This window comes from Aulostomus chinensis, chromosome 7 (genome assembly GCF_037954235.1).
Source record: "Aulostomus chinensis isolate RoL2024-O1b breed Wild chromosome 7, RoL_Achi_v1.0, whole genome shotgun sequence".
NCBI lineage: Eukaryota > Metazoa > Chordata > Actinopteri > Syngnathiformes > Aulostomidae > Aulostomus > Aulostomus chinensis.
The window spans coordinates 20,748,689-20,767,456 of NC_141326.1; the positions used below are offsets into that span (position 1 = coordinate 20,748,689).

At 44.8% G+C, this 18,768-nt stretch overlaps 1 protein-coding gene across 1 annotated transcript in view; it reads left to right on the plus strand.

The window, feature by feature from the left end:
* The first annotated feature begins 2,461 nt into the window (after positions 1–2,461).
* tle3a (TLE family member 3, transcriptional corepressor a) overlaps positions 2,462–18,768 on the plus strand; it is a 20,073-nt gene continuing 3,766 nt past the window's right edge. Inside the window, exons 1-15 of the mRNA XM_086209110.1 lie at positions 2,462–2,845; positions 3,274–3,477; positions 3,982–4,082; positions 4,296–4,359; positions 5,665–5,709; positions 10,709–10,771; positions 11,018–11,092; positions 14,692–14,922; positions 16,727–16,849; positions 16,937–16,987; positions 17,072–17,224; positions 17,691–17,823; positions 17,926–18,101; positions 18,229–18,302; positions 18,383–18,632. Coding sequence (XP_086065236.1) covers positions 3,454–3,477; positions 3,982–4,082; positions 4,296–4,359; positions 5,665–5,709; positions 10,709–10,771; positions 11,018–11,092; positions 14,692–14,922; positions 16,727–16,849; positions 16,937–16,987; positions 17,072–17,224; positions 17,691–17,823; positions 17,926–18,101; positions 18,229–18,302; positions 18,383–18,632 — 1,563 coding nt within the window. The 5' untranslated portion in view covers positions 2,462–2,845; positions 3,274–3,453. The remainder of the gene's footprint in view (positions 2,846–3,273; positions 3,478–3,981; positions 4,083–4,295; positions 4,360–5,664; positions 5,710–10,708; positions 10,772–11,017; positions 11,093–14,691; positions 14,923–16,726; positions 16,850–16,936; positions 16,988–17,071; positions 17,225–17,690; positions 17,824–17,925; positions 18,102–18,228; positions 18,303–18,382; positions 18,633–18,768) is intronic.

The following is an 18,768-nucleotide window of genomic DNA, read 5'->3' on the forward strand; positions in this document are numbered from 1 at the left end:
GTGAAAGTGCAACACAAACTCAGCTTTTGCAGCCTCATTTTCTGCTACATGAACAAGAACGTGCGAGGGAGAGAAAAATGGCTGCGTCATTTATTAACTCCAAGTCGCATTAATGAGCCAGTGCAATCTCCCGATACATCCAGTATAGCTTCATGATAAATAGTTCCGCCATATTGTTGATCTTTGTCTTGTTCTGTAGCTGCAAAACCATCGTTTCAAAAACTGCATCAACAAAAACACATGCAGAGTTCAAGTTACAGCTGCCTTTGAACAATATCATCAAACTGTAATTGTTCTGTGGGAGAAAATATTTGCACACTTCTATATCTGAGCTATGTGGAAAAGTGAGTTGCTCAGTTCAAAGTGGCTGCCGTGAGGACAATCCCTGCTCTGTCAAGAATTAGAGCCACCTCTGCAAATAGGCCAGTGTGTAATGCCTAGGGGTGGGAGTTTCAGCGAGGCTGGGGTTTCCGTGTAAATAAACAGTGTGGGGGTCTCAGTGGGCGGAGGGCCTCCTCTCCCTGGGGTTTGGCCCAGGCTTTTGTTGCCTTTAATCCAAGCACTCTCTACTGAAAAGCATGAGGGGGTGCCTGGCTGAGATTAGCCCGACAGCTCTTGTGTGTGCTTGAGTTTCTCACAGGCTGCCTCCATACTTTTATAGAAAAAAAAAACAAAAAAACACAGTTATCCCACATCCTCAAGGTGGCTGACAAGAATGACAAGTAGGCGACTGCTGGGCGATCTCAGACCCTGACATGACAAAATGACCTTTGCGTTTAGAAAATGCTACTTCCGTATCCAGTATGAAATTATCTTTCATCCCCTGCCAATATAGAAGCTGGACAGTGCAAAAATAATAATATAATTAGGCTGCAATTTGCATTCATGCGTCCTGTTAATAATTACACATTTAGGATAATAACTTTATTCTGTGCACAACTGCACTGTGGTCCACCTCAAGTGGTGATAAATAATATTCATGCTTACACATATATTCTCACATTTCCTCTCCACACCCTTCGTCCTCTTGTTACAAACATGCTTGTGGATATGTAGATGTATCTGTATTTATTCATTTTGCATGTTTGTTTACTTCTGTTCAACCTGCTGTGCTCATTTTAGGGGCATGTTAAGAAAGCTGTACAAAACCAGAGTCAAATTCCTTGTATGTGTACACACACTTTGCCAATAAAGCTGATTCTGATTGTGTTGTTTTGATTTGACAGCATGCAATTGATTTGTTTATTTTTATTATGTCCATCATTAAAAAAAAAAACAAAAAAAGATTGTGTGTGATATTAATATCATTTTCAAGTTTAATGGAGTGGATTGGCGATTGTAATAAAGGTAAATAGAATCTTTTTTTGTCTGATCCTCTGACAGGCTCATAGTATGTAAAGGAAAACTACAGGTTGTAATGTTACAACTGTTTGCATGCTTCCTTTCTTCCTTTGTTTAATGTAGGCTCTCATTACCACGTGGTGGTAACAGATTGTTTGAACTGGAGAGAAAAGCCATTCGAAGCTAATTAAGCAGCTATTCCAGCCTCTATTCACAGGCAGAGGACCGAGGAGCACAGGCATTTGTCAGCGCTTGACCCCGCGTGGTATTGATTGACAACGCTGCTCGGTGAATGACAGGCTCGGCGGCCGTCAGCCAATCAGAAGCCTCGGCGTAAGTGCACAGCGCTGCTATTGGTCGAGACGCCTTAAAGCCGCAGAGGAGTCCCACGTGGGGGCTGAGTCGAAGCTTCAAAACAAGGCGTCGAGCGAGGCTCAGACATGGCTGATGTTAATATCAGACAAAGGCAATCATCTGTCCTCTCTCCGCAGCGCTACCGGCGCACTAACGCGGCTCTGCGGGAGCGCCTGTGTGTTGTGCAAAAAAAAAAAAAAAAAAAAAACTCCATGGCTTTAATTTCGACGATCGATTGGTCATTATTGTGTCCTTCACGGATGGAGGTGGTGGTGGTGGTGGTGGTGGAGGAGGAGGAAGTCAGGAGGAGGAGGAAGAGGAGGAAGAGGAGTAAACCCGAACATTTCTGATTCGAGCCGTTACATTTGAATATTTCACTGTATCATCCCTTCGCGTGCTTTTTTTAACGTCTTTATACAAACCCCCCCCCCCCCCCCCCCCCCCGCCTTCCCATGTATGGACATAAACATCCCAAAATGCCCGCACACCTCCCTCTCTCTGTGGTGGGCTCATCCAGAAACTTAATTTTGGGCGGCAGAAACGCGCTAATGAGGCGCGGATGTGGAATTTGTGCTGTCTCGGTTGAATTTGAATATCATCGTCGGCACATCAATGCCGGCTGTTGTTGTTGTACACGGTGGGACGGACGGATGATGCCTTGTAGATCCGCGATGATGTCATGTACCGTTGCACCCCACGTGGGGGCCGTCGCTCTGCGATAGGCAGATGTGGCCGTATTCCTTCCGAGTAATCCGATTGGACAGATAGGCGCTTTCACGGCAGTTCAGCCCTGCTGCCTGTGTGTGGCAACCGGGGTAAACTGGACAACTGAGGGAAATGCGAGATGGTGGAGAGCACCATGTTTTAAAGAACCTATTCGAGTCGGAAGACAGATTTTGGGAAGCATATTTTATTATTTCTCTCTCTCTCACACACGCTCTTTTTTTGGGATTAAGCAGCCACAAAAGGCGCACATTCCTCGGAGGTTCGCGGCGGAGAGGAAAGTAGTTTGATCGACCGCACCAACGTTTTTCTCCCCAGAGTAGCTGGGTGCGCTCCGGAGAGGATGCTGCTCGAGATCCGCGTCCACATTAGGAGGGATTAAACGCATGAATTACTGCATTTTTCTCCAGTAAAGTCGGACGGACGGGTATGTATTTAGCAGTAGCTGTTGATCCCTTTTTCAGTTATATATTTTTGTTGGGGGACAAACGCTCAACAGCGCACCGTTTCCATCGCTTTCCGCGGAGTCAAACAGTAGGAAACCAGCTGCTGTTTGGTCGTGGCCTGTCTGTAGACGTCCTACAGCGGGCTGTTAGTCATTTAACCAACATCAATCAAGATTATAACGCTAAATGAGATGAATTTGATGGGTATTTTTATATTTAACCGGCAAAAAAGTCTGTTTTTGATATGTTTTTTTACCCCCTAAATGTGTATATATATATATATATATATTTCTAAAACTGTCTTTATGATTTTCACTTCTGCTATATTTTTGCATATTGCTCATGAGGCTTCTTGGTTGACAATTCACCATTGTGTTTTGGAGATTAAACGCGTCATTTTTCAACACAGGATTTTCACGACCTCCCTTGCTCCCCATCCCCCCCCACCCCCTCACCCCCCTTCCCCCCCTCACCACCTCCACCTCCTACCCCCTGTCTGATGAGACTGGCGTGGCTGCTGTGAGCAGATTTCAACCGTTTAGCCAAAGGACCTGCACACTGGAGAGATAAACAAAGGATAGATTTCAAGATGTATCCACAGGGCCGACACCCGGTAAGAAGCGCTTCCTCTCCTCTTACCATGTCTTACATATTTATTGGTGGTGTTGACACGGTTCCTGACTGTGCCGCTTCCCTTTTGAAACTGCCCCGCAAAGCGTTTTCCACCCTTTAATGCAACTCATCAAATGTCTATATGGTTGTATTACAATGCAGTTATGGTACACCAGAGCATGCACTCAGTGGTAAATGGATGCAGATGGTTTGAATGCCTGAAGGTATTTACTCAGCCATACACTAACATATGAGAGCTGAATATGAGGACAGGTGGTGGTTTTAATTCATTTTTTTTCCTCCCTCCTTTTGAATTTCATTTTCAGCCCATTCAACGTGTTATTAGCTCCCAGAGGTGTTAGACTCGTCTTTGCTGTGGAAATGTCATACTGTCCTTAACACAGAGGAGATATTATCCTGAACATGTGTGAACTATTCACACGATGTTGGAAGTGATGATTAAAACTTCACCATGTAGCTGATCTGATTTTATTTGTAATTTCAGGCTCCACATCAGCCCGGCCAGCCTGGCTTCAAATTCACTGTAGCAGAGTCTTGTGACAGGATTAAAGATGAATTCCAGTTCCTGCAAGCCCAGTATCACAGGTAATGATTACAAAGTGTCAACACTGACTGACTTTGAATCCACTTGAAGAGTAAAGGTGAAGGCTAATATTTAGTTGTTGACTTCTGCAGGAATGGAAAAATGGCAACAGTTTTTTTTTTCATCCTCCATACTCTGCTGCCAAGTGGTTAAGTGTGAGTGAGTTATTGAGGTGATAGAGATGCCTGAAATTGACACCTTGTCTTCTATTTTAGTCTTAAGGTGGAGTATGACAAACTGGCCAATGAGAAGACCGAGATGCAGCGCCACTATGTCATGGTAAGATTATGTTACAATAGGCAGCAATTATGCTTCCAAATTGCGAGGCTTGTTGTAGATCTAGTTTGGGTGGAGTGAGACAAGCTATTGTGATCACCTGTGGTTGTTAGGAGGTGGGGGTGGGGTGGTGAGTGTCAGGTACAGGCCTGTGAATTCCCCCTGGGAGGGATTGATGTAGCTGGTTGTTACGGAGAAACTCCTCCTGACAGGCAGGCGGCAGCGGGCAGAGGCTCCATTAAAGAGGACCCCTGATCTGTAAGGGTCGACTGCAGCGTTGCCCTCTGTGTGTGCTGATCTGATTATTCTCCTTGGAGACTCCACATTCAGACGTATGCACGGCCATAAATTAGGTGCGAGCTGATGGTGGAGGGGCCAGAGTAGTGTGTGGGAAAATGCGCCACGGCAAAACAAAATGGAGGACGTGGAACACGCTGCCGTTAATTCTTTTTTTTTTTTTTTTTGCTCGACCTTAGTGTCTAGATTATTAGCTTTTTAAATCAGCAGCCGTTTAAACAAAGGTGTGTCTATGACGCAGGAATTTAGTTCAGACATGATGCAATCACAGTTTCTTCTGTGGCAGTGTTTTCCCAGGTAAACACGGTCTTAAACCAATACATGCAGGTTTAAGTTAAACATTCTTTTCACAGGGAAAACAACATGTCAGGCTGACAGGGAGGAGGTTAGGTAAACATGTAAGGAAGTATCCCACAGCCAGCGCTGGGTGTCAGGTTACTCTATGACTCCGGGGCTCTGATCTCAGACAGAATGGCTCTCTTGTTTGAGAGTAATTTTCGAAGAAGCTAATGGACTGAATAATGCATTTGCTTCATCAAATAGACACTGACTGGAAAGACATTTCTGCCCTGGCTGCCACTTGTGGGCTCCATGGATTACATTTCAGCCAGACAGGCTGACCTGGCTTGAAATAACAAGAGTGTTGAGCAATCACTTTACGCTAAGTAAATAGACATCCTAGAGATGTGAGGGCTTAAGATGCTGATCAATAAATCTAACCCTTTTATTCTCCGCGCCCACACTCTGACAACAAAATATCAATTTATCGACTATTCTCTGCTTTTTAGAGCTACTTTTGTGTTTGATCTTAGTTTATCACCTTTGCTCCCGGGATTGTTTTAATGTTCAAAAGCATGCGATGATGTAATTAGTGTATTGATCAATTAAAATATTGATCTGTTTGTAAAGTAGCTCCATAGAAGTCACGCTATTGAGTAAAAATAAAAGATGCTATAGCACAAAGGTGACTAACCACATAAATCACTATGGAATCTTCTGCTTTTCTTTCAGTACTATGAGATGTCCTACGGGCTCAACATAGAGATGCACAAACAGGTAGGTACCAACATGTCGCTGATATTTTTCGGCTCAGTGGTTTTCCACCGTGTCAGGGGATGTCAGATCCAGGAGGAGCTGCTCGTAGGCTGTGAACTGAATGGAGCATTGGTAATAGGCTGCAAACAGACACACAAACAAGGTGCCTCAACAGCAAACGTGCACTGCCTTGGAAAAAAACTGTGATGGTTTTTGTGCAATTTTTTTTTTCCAGGGGCAGGAAAGCATGGATTTGTCTCAGCTCATTGATTAGATTAAAGGTAGACTTTGGCAGGCTCAGGCTTTGACTTGATGATTAAAGGAAGCACATTACTGATAGGTCAGTGGTGATCAGTAATTACAGGCGGAGGGTAAAAGTCCTTTTCTATGTCCTTGTGCTCCTGTCATTATCAAAATGGTGTATCTTGTATTGCTTTATAGATCAGTCACACAGATCCTTCAAGGGACTGTGTGAATGAGTAATCTGTCAGTCCCCTCCCCTGCAACTTGGTTAATGACAGCGTTGGAGGCCTGGTGCATTGGTGTGGTAGGGTGATCCATCAGTGTCTGGGCCGTGTGTCACACTGCCACATGTCTGTCAGGGCTCGGGCCACTCTGATAGCTTCTGTCAGGCACTTATCGCCAACCAGAGGAGAGAGGAGGGGGATGGTAGCCAGAGACAAGTGGGAGAATAGAGCTGGGGGAGGGGCAACAGCCCAGCTCTGTGTAAACAGGTTAATCGACTGATCCATTTTAGCGCCTGACTTTTATCAGGAACCTCAACAAAGCTGATGGAAGTGCTTGAATAATTCATCAGTGGGGCCCTAACCTGCTGAACGGCATGTTTGTGAGCAAACAGTGCGGTCCCCATCCATGCAGCTCCCCCAGCTTACAGCTCAGGCAGGGGAGGAGGAGAAGATGGAGAGTGGTGTACAGGCAGGGTTTGGATGGATTATTGGATGCACACGGGCATATTTTTTTTCCCTGCCAGGAGATTTATTCCATAGTGAGGAAATCCATTCGTCTAACTGTGCCTTTTTCATCACTGTGCGGGGACATAATTCAGATTTCAGAATGCACACAGCAGCAGCAGCACAGCTCAGATGGACTGATGTGGCAGTGTTATTTGATCCGTCTCTATCAGACGTGACAGTATGTGTGATGTCAGCTGGTAATTGCCATCATCTGGAGCCTGTTTCTAACTGTGGCTTAGTCCGATCTGGCTGTTACCTGTAGTCGTAACACAGAAATGAGACCCATGGCTGTGGGAGTCATTTGCTAAGTAGCAAACTATCTGACATACACAGGGCCAAAACAAACTTGGTCAGCCAGAAGACTGTCTGCAGCATACATACCAAAGAGGCGTGCAATGAAAAATGTGTATCCCCTCTCTGTCATTTGGGACTGAACTTCAGTCTAATAAATCCAGGGTGTGAACTGTTGGGTGTTGGGTCCATTTATATAAACAGAAAGTTATTTTAAGATATGGAATAATAACAGAGGTTATGGTTACCAGCTGCGTCAGCTTGTGGCTGCTATTGTTTTCACCTTGTGAGTCTGCGTGTGTGTCATCTTGGCAAAATGTGGTCCCAGAAACATCCACTGCCGGGGGAACTCCCACCAGAGGTGGTTTTGAGTACTTTGGCAGGTTTTTCCAAATATGTCTGCAGACAGAGTTTGCCACAGCGATAGCATCAGCACCATTCAAAGCAGATTAGGAAACTTCACAGGTGTGCAGATGAAATCAGAATGAAGGTAGAATTGTGAAAATAGTTTTGGCTCAGGTGAGGGCACTGGAAATAGCAGAGTGGCAAATTAATCATTATCAGACCTGCAATTATTTTAAGTCACAAAATATTACAGGTGTGTAGGTGAGATGGAAATGAAGGCTGGGTTTAAAGACGGACGTTGCCTGACCAAAACTTACCTGTTTCTCAAATAACAGTGTTGTAGTGATGTCACAAGAACCAATTCCAAGTCAAAGCCAGAACTCAAAAAATGTGACTGTACTTGTTCTCTTGTGGCTAAAGTACTAAAAGTAACATAGAGACAGAACAAAAACCACATGTAGAAATGGTCACGGCAAGTACGAACGCAGCAGCAGATCTGCTTGTAGATTCGTGCAAGAAAAAAACACAGAGACTCTGGAGACAGAAGGTATTACAGTAAAACTGCAGTGTTAACTAATTTGTGAATAAATAAATTAAGTTTAATAAAAATAAGTTTAATGAATACTACTACTGTTTTCCTTGCCAACTGCTTTAAGTGAAGGGGGTCATTCTAGGCTTAAGCTAGCAACGAATTCCACTTACTTAAGGTGGACTCCTTAAAATGTCCTCCTTAAAGGTCTGTGCCTTGGTGGTTCTTCCATTTCAGTGCAGTCGGAATATGCTTTAATTTCATGTATGTAATATTTTTGGTGTCAGTGTAAATTCAGTGCCATTTATAGCAATTACCAAATGTCTGGAATTGTGACATCCTTATTCTGTGGCAACCATTACTGACATCCCATGAGGGAATGCTAGCATGGTGACTAGCACTGTGGCCGATGCGATCCCATCACAAAATGATCTCAAGTTTTTTCAAGAATTTGAATCCTTCAACTGCTGTGTTTTTTTTACAGTCTCAGTCTAGTAGAAGTGGTATTTATTCTGGACTGGTTTCACACTAACAAAGGCGCTGATTCTTTGTGTAATATCCCTGCTTAGTGAAAACATTCGTTTTTTTTTAAATCTTGGACAAGCTACAAGTGAAGTCTAAATCTCATCCTACTAGAACAGTCGGGAAACAGTAATGCCGTCATCTTGGGCAACTTAGAGGCCCTCTAAACCTGACTAGTCTACTATTGTTTATAGATGGATCATGTGACCATTTTCCTCTCTGTATTTAATGCTCATCAGTGTCTTGACTCATTTTTCCGACTGTTGCTGGCAACTAGCGAATACCTTTCTGCACACCATTGACAAGCCAGCCTGAGAGTGCTCTTAAAGTGGTGCTACACAAGTCCGAGTACCTGTAATTGTGTAGCAGCAGCTCAAAGCTGGCCTCTCAAGGGCCAAGCTGTCATCTACTTAAAGTGACAGCAGCCCCATTTTTATCTGCCAGCGTAACAAAACAAACCAAAAAAAAAGAGCCGCCCAGCGCTGCGGTGTATCTATTTTGACAGCAGCGGCGACTTGAGTCGATGCCTTCTCCATGTATTTGCATGTTGTGTTGTGAGAGTGCAGTGGCTGCCAGTTGTTTAGGGCACAGTGGATCAGCCACCTCCTGACCTCTCCCAGCCAGCTGTCACCATGACACTAAGCTACAGAGGAATGGACTGTGCTCTCGAGGCCTTTTCACAAATCCCGTCAAATGTTCGACTGCTATTGACATGGCTTATCTCAACAAACATGGATTATAGCGGCTGTGTAGCTTTTCAACCATTTCTGAGGGCTTTCTTGCACTCTTCCTAGAGCACTTACTTCATTGCATTAATACTGATGCCCATAAAACCTTTATCTAACCCTCTCGTTGCTTTATTGGTTGTAGGTCATATTTATTGTGTGCCAAATGAGTCTGGAGTTCAGTGACTTCCTTGTCAGCAGAAAGTAATCTACAGTGTTATCTTATGGACTATTGCACTCTCTGTATCTATTACCATATATTGTTTCCATGCTACCATATATTTGTTTCACATTATTGCCTCTGATCTGAGGCTTTACTTTGTTTCCTCTGATATATCATCTTTAGCTGGTTGTTTGTCCTGCTGGCTTGCCCTGCTAAGTGGCTATCTATGTTGCAGCTTGGGTCAGCAGGTCTCGTTCTGTTGGACATTACTTTCCAATCTCTCTGGCTCTGCTCAGAGGTAATATGTCAGGCTGCCAAAACTGCCTGGCATTTCTGCCATGTGTAATAAATAAGCTGGCGGTCTGCAAAGTACATTGTGTTTGCTGCTCCAAATGAAAAATCGGAGAAAATCCCTGTGATGTGTTTGTGTTCCGCAGTGGCCCTGGGTTGAACTGCAGCTCATAAATTCCATAGATGATGTAGCTTTGGCACTGTTATTTTTCTGCTCCCAGTGCAGAGCTTGAACCTGAGAGTCTCATCCCCCCTGTCTCAGGAAGAGAGAGGAGGCAGAACAAGCTGGCTGTGCAGTGTTTTTACAAGGGGGGGTTTAGATCACACCCCTCATCTGCACGCCTCCTCCCCATTGCTCTTTTTATCCACCATTCATTTGCTACGTTCATGTGATCGACAGGCCGAAAATTCAATTTAATGACCTGCCTCGAAGCACGTAATATGATTTTAAAGCCTGTTACGGTCAAGGAGAGGTGCCATTTGCATAATGATCCCAGCAAGATAGGGCTGCAGCCGTTGCCATGGCAGTTGGTAGACAAGCGGAAGAATGGAGGCAGGGCTCTGTGGATGGATAGGAGGCTTTGAGGGTGGCGGGCTGGGCGGTTGATTTGCAGTGAAGGTTTGCCTGGACTTAAGTCTTCGAAAGATAGAGCTGGAGACTTTTAGCATTCATAAGCCACAAGTTGTCCTTTAATGGTATTGACAGATTTGAGGTGTTACCCTTGAGGTCATTATGGTTTGTAAATCTTAACATCTCGCATGTAAACTGCCGACAATGTCACATGTAAGTAAACCATAAAATCTAGTTAGTGGGCCTCACTTCCTGGGGTGTGGTTGTGTGGTTAAACTCTGAGGTTAAGTGCTGGACAGCGCAGTTGCAGATGAGGGGAAGGAGGGCAGAGTGAGAGAGGATCCTCTCAACACAGCAGCACTCTGCCGGCTCATATCCGTTTAGCATGGAGTGCACTCTCAGCACAGCTGTGCTCCATCCCCCTGGGCTCTCCTAATGTTTTAAATATTTCAAATGTCAATATCACGCCGTTTAGAGGATGTTGAGTCAAGCAGTTCTGATTGCCGCAGTAATTGACTTAATCGGTGTAAACATTAAAGGCGGGGTTATATGAAGTCACTGTCTGTTGTATACTTTACCCTCTCATTTTGCGCCTCTTTTGTCTTCTAGACGGAGATTGCCAAAAGGCTCAACGCAATTTTAGCTCAAATTATGCCTTTCCTGTCACAAGAGGTAAGTTTGAATGTGCCTCAGACACAATGTCACAGTATACTTCTAAGATAAAAGCATGTATTACTGCCTGAATTCTAAAGATACTACTTACAAAAATGCAGGCAAGGGAGTTTGGAGTAATTGTGTGTGGCATTTGCCTCCACTTTTAAAATTGTGCTGTGAAAATTAAGTGTGAAATTCACAGATAAGTGAGTGTGGGTGTGTGATAGATAGTCCTAATGTCTTCTGCAAATGTCTCCCCCACAGCACCAACAGCAGGTTGCTCAGGCAGTGGAGCGGGCTAAGCAGGTGACTATGACCGAGCTGAATGCCATCATCGGGGTACGTGGACTTCCCAATCTGCCTCTCACCGTGTGTATACCCCCTTTTTATTCCTTTATTGCTTAGTTAGGGGCAGTCCTACAGTTTACATCATGGCCATTGCTATTTTTAATTTCTGTATATATGTATTTTTTATGTACCAAGTAGTCTTGACTGTTGATGTATGGTGATATACCACTCAATTAATTAATAGTGACAGTGTACCTCTTCTTTAATGAAATTTGTATATATTCATGTTCTCAACAAATAAATTCAAACTACACGCGGAATGTGGAGCTGTGGAGCTCGTCTGTTGCTCCAGCTTTGGTCTCGGTGGCATCTTCACTGCCTTGTTGTGTGTTTATAAATGAGAGCCTGAGAGCTCTTGAGAATCCCCTTCGCAGCTTGTATTGCTTTAATTGGCTAAGGTTTTAACGAGGAGCCTCATCCCTCACTCCTGACCTGGATAGCTGTGGGAATTAAAAGGCTGAGGGTGAGCAGAACACAGCCAGCGCTGCAAGCTAGCTGAGACGCTTCAGACAACAGTCAGCCATCACAGCTCTGCCGCGCACTTCTCTTTGCACACCACAGCACTCAGCACTAATGTTGATGTTCATCACTGCCTCGGAACACCATCTGTTCCTCATTGATCAGCTGCAGCTATCCCGCATTTCTAATACAAGAGTGATTGGTTTCACCCTCCATTCAAAGCTCACACTATCAATGATCTCTAGACCACAGTTGGATCTCGTAGCGTCTGGCCTCAAAGGCTGACTCGATCGCTGGAAGTGCATATTGGAATTCAATTAATGCCCCCTCGGGACCCTTTTGTTCCAGGATAATTTCTCCCTAGAATTTGTCTGATTAGGTGTCTCGAGTTGATGGGATTTTTTTTTTTATTTTTATTTTTTTTATCTGTTGGACTGAAGCAGATGTTTTATTAGACTTGAACCAAAGCAGACCAGCTGCAAGCAGCAGTTGTTCCTAAGAAGAACAAATTAATCTTTTGGCTTCTCCTTGTGTTAGTGTTTTCCATATTTGTAGAAAGCGATCCTGCATCATTTTGGAATCTTCAGCTGTGTTCTCTCTTGCTTTGTGGTGTTCTTTTTTTGGGAGCTTTAAACATTTCATGAGTCATCAGACAATCCCATTCATGATTATAGTATATTATCCTTTTTGGCACCTGACCTATTTTCTGAAACAATCAGGCCTCCACCCAAGTCACACTGGTTGCTCATGTCAGAGGAGGTGGAAATGTTGCTGCTGTATGTTTTACGAATACCTTCCCATTAGTTATTCATTGAGGAGAAGCTCTGTAGGCATGCCAAAATCCTCATACATATTGTAAAGCAAGGTGGGGTGAAAGAGCGTGCCAGGCAGACAGGCAGCATCCAGGAGCCAGCTGCATGCCTTATTGATGGGCCTGAGGGCCATTAATAGGATGCAACTAGGGCAGCTTCTTGTGTTGAGATCAACCTGGCTGCTAGCTGTTCCAGGTTGATTAGCAATAAGTCAGAATACAGAAAGCCGGCAGGAAGTAGCCCAGATAAGCCCGCCTTCTTTCAAATGATTGGCCACCTGCGTAAAGTCACCTAGTACAGTGTATTCTTGAATATCGTTGCCTTGTTAAAATAATTGCCTAAGTCGGGTTTTTCAGAAAAAAAACAAAAAACTGGAGACAAAACATCATAAGGAGTTGATTTGGGTTAAAAAAAAAAAAACGACTCAGGCAGTTATTTTAAGAAGGTGACCATATGAATTTTGTGCATAACAATATGAATTCAGCCCCTGACTATAGGGAGAGGTTACCTGCGGTCCTGACCTTCCTTGCTGCTGTTCTCAGGGTCACATATCAACCCCGCTGTTGTTAATGGACATCTGCTTGAGGGTCCTTGGCATGTTACATCCCACCGTTCCTGCCCAGGCGCTATGCATTTCACAATAGTTTAGCATGTACACAAGAGAGTACAACAACACATTTGCTCAGTTTTGCCTGTCTTTTTCTTTCTTTATCTGCTCTCAGTCAAAGAAAAAAAGGGGCAAAGACTAGGTTTTTATCTTGGAATATTAAATTAGAGGAAACAGGCCAGACTCCTTTCTTTATTTATTATTGTCTTCATTTATGGCCCTCTAATGAGGGCTCTTGCTGATCAACCATGCATATTACCCATCAGTGCCTCATTAAACACAATGAGCAAGGATGGCTCTCCCCTGCCAATGAACTGGCTCCTTAATTTCCCTCATGGACTCAATATTATAACACACTCGGTTTCTCTCTTGCTCTCCTCTCTTTCTCATTCTCTCCCTCCCTCTCTGTCTTGGTACTTTTTTGTAATTGGATTGACATCTGCCCTGTGGAGCATAGGACAAGGTTGCAAGTTAAAATCATGCCTCCCACTTTTCAATGTAGTCTTCTCCACTTCTACTGCAGATAATGTTGAAGGAGAAAAGCAATTAAAAAGAGCCTGAAGACTGAATTTTAAGGACAAATGGTTGTCGTATGTGCCCTTTGAATATCTGACTGAATAATGTATTTTTAAGTACACGTTAGCTCAGTCCAGCACATTGTACTATGTGTTGCTTCGCCTCGGCAGTCATTACTAAGCGTCTAATATTCTTGAAATGGCGATAATGGTCACTGATTGAAGTCAGTCTTGTAAAAGAGAGGAGGTGCATGCTGTAACAGCAGCTGAATTATTCAGCTGGCTCGTAGACAGGTAATAAATTGCTGATGTTTTTATTGGTGTCTCAGCTAAGTATTATTTAACCTTGCTTTAAACTGCTTACTTCCATGCTGAGTGCCTTTTAACTCCCATCCATTTCCCTGTGCCTTTCAAATATTGATGGTGAATATGGGAGGGTTGACTGAGTGCCAGCATAGGACCCCTGGCCCTGGCTTCCACAGCAGCCTTCCAGACACACACACAAACACACACTCAAATACTCAAAGTGAGAGGGATGGAGTGCCAGCTTCTGGCACTTAGCATTCCTTCAGTCTTTTTAAGTTTGGGTGTGCAAATGATTCATGTACTGTTAATCCAGCAACATGAATATGATAGGAGTAAATAGATGCTGGTTGTGTTTTTGAAGCATTTTAAAAGCAGGTAGTTGTTTAGCCCACAGGCTGACAGATTCCTACACAGCTCCATGTTCCTTAAGAGGATTGCTTAACTCACTGATGGCATTGACGCAGTGTGGTGCTGCAGCCTGTGATTCTGTTTTACCTGAAGGGAAATGATGCCCCTGTGTTAAATTAAACTTTACTTTGGTGTTTTTCATGAGTAGTGTGATCAGTACTTCTGTTATTTTACACAACCTGCAGCACAAGATTCATGTGATCAAGTGCTTCGATCCCTGTGTCTCTTGCATTAGACGTGTTGAGCAGCTGATCATCGGTCCCGTTTGCTCTCCTCAGAGCAGATCTAGGGATTATGCCACCCTGGCCTGGTATGAAAATAGCCCAGAAGTGGATTGCTGCCTGATCCTGACAGTTATAGATGTGTGAATGTGCTAATATCATCCAGGGTTTAACTGATCAGCCTCATGTTTAGTGTGTGGTTTCTTCTTGAGTTTTCCCTCCGACCCACTTGGTGTCTGTCTGTCTTCCTCCCTACTTGCAGCAGCAGCAGCTCCAGGCACAGCATCTCTCCCATGCTGCTCACGGGCCTCCGGTCCAGCTGCCCCCTCACCCCTCGGGCCTTCAGCCCCCTGGCATCCCGCCTGTGACAGGCTCTGGATCAGGCCTGCTAGCACTAGGTGCCCTGGGTAGCCAAGCACACCTTCCAGTAAAGGATGAGAAGAACCACCATGATCTGGAACACAGAGGTGAAGTGATATTACTGTCCGAATTGGTATTAGCTGTTTATTGAGAGTGAAATGAGTTTATATTCATTTTAAAGCAACTGAATAGATGTTAAATGAGGGGAAAAAAGGAAGTGCAGAGTGCTTCCCCGCTTCTAGAGCAGAATGGCAGGGCCTTTAGGTGACGAGCACATCCTGTCTGTTCACATTCTGTCTGGGTAATGAGCTGATACATTCCCAGCCCATGACTGCATAAGCTATTCAACAGCTCTAACACAGTGATAAGAGGGGCCTTGTGCCCTGCAGATGATTCTCACATGTTCAGCCAGGAGCATCAGTTATAATATGTTAACTGACTTGTTTTTCTCTTTGCTCTGCTTGATATTGTCATCACCCCCACCGCCATTGTGATGTCTGCGATAACAGAGAACACGGTGAGTGTCAGAAGTTTGCTTCCTAAGTCATTACATTTGAACTCCACTGCAAAAGTCAAACAAAATTTCAATTTCTATAAAATGATTAATAGGAAATGAGGTTTGGAATATAAATCCTGTGTGTTTAATCCAGGAGGGAAATGACTGGTATCATGCTGAAGAGATTAGACGCCCTGTAATTTCATCACAATTAAAGAAAGACATGGACTTCCCCTTCTTAAGGGATTTATTTGATCCCTTCTACTGTCTCCCCTGTTTACCAGCTCCTCCTTGGCATGTGATGAATATTTATGAACACAAATGGAAAAAATTGTTTTGCTTTCTCTTTCTCCACCCCGTGTGGGTGGACCCACTAAAGCGTTTTATTTGAATGGCTGTGATCTCTGATGGCTTGTGATGGGCCTGTGAGATTGTGTTTCTGGAGGCTAGGCCAGCTGAATGGGTGCAGTCATGTCTGAAGAAATTGAACTCCTGGGGCGATTAGCAGGCCTGTTTTGTTTCTCTGCTCTTGTCCCAGGTCATCTGATAGCAGAGTGGTGACTTTGGTTAATGAGTCACGCTAAGCATCTCTTTAAAGGTCAGCCATTATACAGACCGTGGCCCGTTGCCCAGGCGGCTAGTCCATCAGCCATTGTCCGTTCCTCTGGACTGCTGAATTAGTCCGTGTTGTTGCTTTGGTCTTTAAAAAGAAGGGAAGGAGGGAATCAGGGGAATTGACAGTTTACAGGCAAATGGTAAACTCCCGTGAAAGCTGCTGGACACCTGCCTAGATCCTCCCATTCTGTTGGCGTTAAGAGTGCGCTGTCGCAGCTTGTGTGGGCAGGCAGGCTCCATGAAGAAGCACGCTGTCCCACGCTGCTGTGCCCACTGGCAGGATATAGATTTGCTTTCTTTATCAGAGCTCAAAGCTGAAGCTGACATGGTGCCCAAGCGCACTGCAGCAATCAATGCCCACAACATACATTTTCTCTCCTCCTCTCTCCTTCCCGCTCAGTCTCTCCTCCCCTCGTTCTCTCACGCTTAGCCTGACTGACTCCAGAGAAAAGGCCCTCTGTTCAACCACAACACACCGCTCATGTCCCTGTGAGGCTGTTTGTTGCCCAGTTATGAGAAGGAGGGAGACCAGCTTAGAAAACAAGCCCTCCTCCTTTCAGTTCAGATAACGGCCCATTCTGTTGGGTGGCCAAGGACAGGCTTGTGTGTGAGATTGGGCTTGGCTGGTGTCAGGGTACTGTTTGGAGCTGGCTTACAGCTGCATTTTAAGAGTCTGCGGCATCCATAATTGTATGAAAGAGGCATTTTTTAGTGTTTGGATTGGCTTAGTGTGTTCTCTGTGAACCACTTGTAACAGATGAATGATTCACTATTCTATGGAAGATGAAATTGTAATAAAAGCACTTGTTTGCTTTTCCTTTTCCAGAATAACTCCATATCCCCGTCAGAAAGCCTACGCACAGCCAGCGAGAAGCACCGCAGCTCCTCTGACTACAGTATGGACTCTAAGAAACGCAAAGTGGAAGAAAAGGACAGCATGAGCAGATATGTAAGTCAACTAGCCCTCCTGTTCTCAGAGAGAAAGACCCAAGGTTTCAGTAACTGAAAATGCTGTTTGCTAAATCCGTCTTCACAGGACAGCGATGGAGAGAAAAGTGACGACCTGGTGGTAGACGTGTCCAATGAGGTGACCGTCGATTAATGGCACACTAACATTTATTGGGATCAAGCTCTTATGAAGGTGTTAAAATGTATTGCTGTGTTCCTCCAGGATCCGGCCACCCCTCGTGCAAGCCCAGCCCACTCACCACCTGAAAATGGCATTGATAAGCCCCGCCCCCCGAAAAAGGACACACCCAACAGTCCTGCATCAGTGGCGTCCTCTGGAAGCACCCCATCCTCCAAGGCCAAGGAGCTCAGTCATGTAAGACACCAAGAGACTTAGTTCAAACTAGGCCAGAAAGGGGTTTAAATGAGAATGCCAGGGAGAGCAAAGGGATATGTGCAAATAAATCTAGGACGTTTTCGGCAGTGGATTAGGGAATTGCTGTCGGTGCTTTAAGTGCATGACTAAACGTCAGGGATAATATTGTCCCGCATCAGGATCAGTCAGGTCCTCTCTGTTAATAGCTCAATGTATTTAACTATTCCAGGATTTTTCTCTCTGCCTCACTAAAAGATTAAAGCCAAGCAGTAAGGGGATAAAAACGGCCCCATCTCCATTGTGGCCATAATAGGTTTTAGAATAAATAGCAGTTTATGGCTCTGCAGGACTATGAGCGTTGTCAGAATTAGATTGGATTAAGTTCAGTTTGCTCTCAAATTGTCAGTCTGCACAGTGCCTGGCTTCCCAGATTGTGAATGTGCTCGCTCTCTCGTTCCCTCAACAGAATGACAAATCCTCCACGCCTGGCCTCAAGTCCAACACCCCCACCCCACGCAACGATGCCCCCACCCCTGGCACCAGCTCCACTCCTGGGCTCAGACCCATCCTGGGCAAACCACCAGGCATGGAGGCTCTTGGTTGGTGCCATTCTCTTTTCTCTCTAGAAATGATATAGTCCATCCATTCTTTTCCCCAATCTGCAGTCACATACCAATATATTTCCCTCTCTTTCTCTATAGCAGCCCCAGCCTTGCGCACTCCTCTGTCCATCGCAGGCTCCTACCCCACTCCCTTTGCCATGATGGGCCATCATGAAATGAATGGAGGCCTGACTAGTCCTGGTGTGTATGCTGGTCTGCACATCTCCCCTCAGATGAGCGCTGCAGCAGCTGCAGCCTACGGCCGCTCCCCCATGGTAACTATTCCCTTTATGTGACTGTACTTGGGGAAACTTGAAAGACCTTCACAGTTAAGAATACCTTGTGGTGAATGAACGGCAGCAGAGCTGATAGTTCAATTGTTTCCATCTTGTTATCTTTCAGGGGTTTGATCCTCACACTCACATGAGAGCCCCAGGCCTTCCAGCCAGCCTCACATCCATCTCTGGTGGCAAACCGTATGTATCCTCTAATATATTAGATTCACACATCTTTAAGACAGTAGAACACTAATGTGGCTCACTTCTTTTTATTTCAGGGCTTACTCCTTCCACGTCAGTGCAGATGGCCAGATGCAGCCTGTGCCCTTCCCACCTGATGCCTTGATTGGCCCCGGTATTCCACGGCATGCCCGTCAAATCAACACTCTGAGTCATGGGGAGGTGGTGTGTGCTGTTACCATTAGCAACCCCACTCGACATGTCTACACTGGTGGTAAAGGCTGTGTCAAAATCTGGGATATCAGCCAACCCGGCAGCAAAAGCCCCGTGTCCCAACTGGACTGTCTGGTGAGGAGACCTGCTGAGTCATGTTTGACTCATCGGCTGTATTTTTACTTCTTGTTCTTTTTGTGTTGTTTTAGAAGGTATGAACTGTTTATACAAAGGCTTGTTCTATTAACAATAGGATTATCTCTTGTTATAC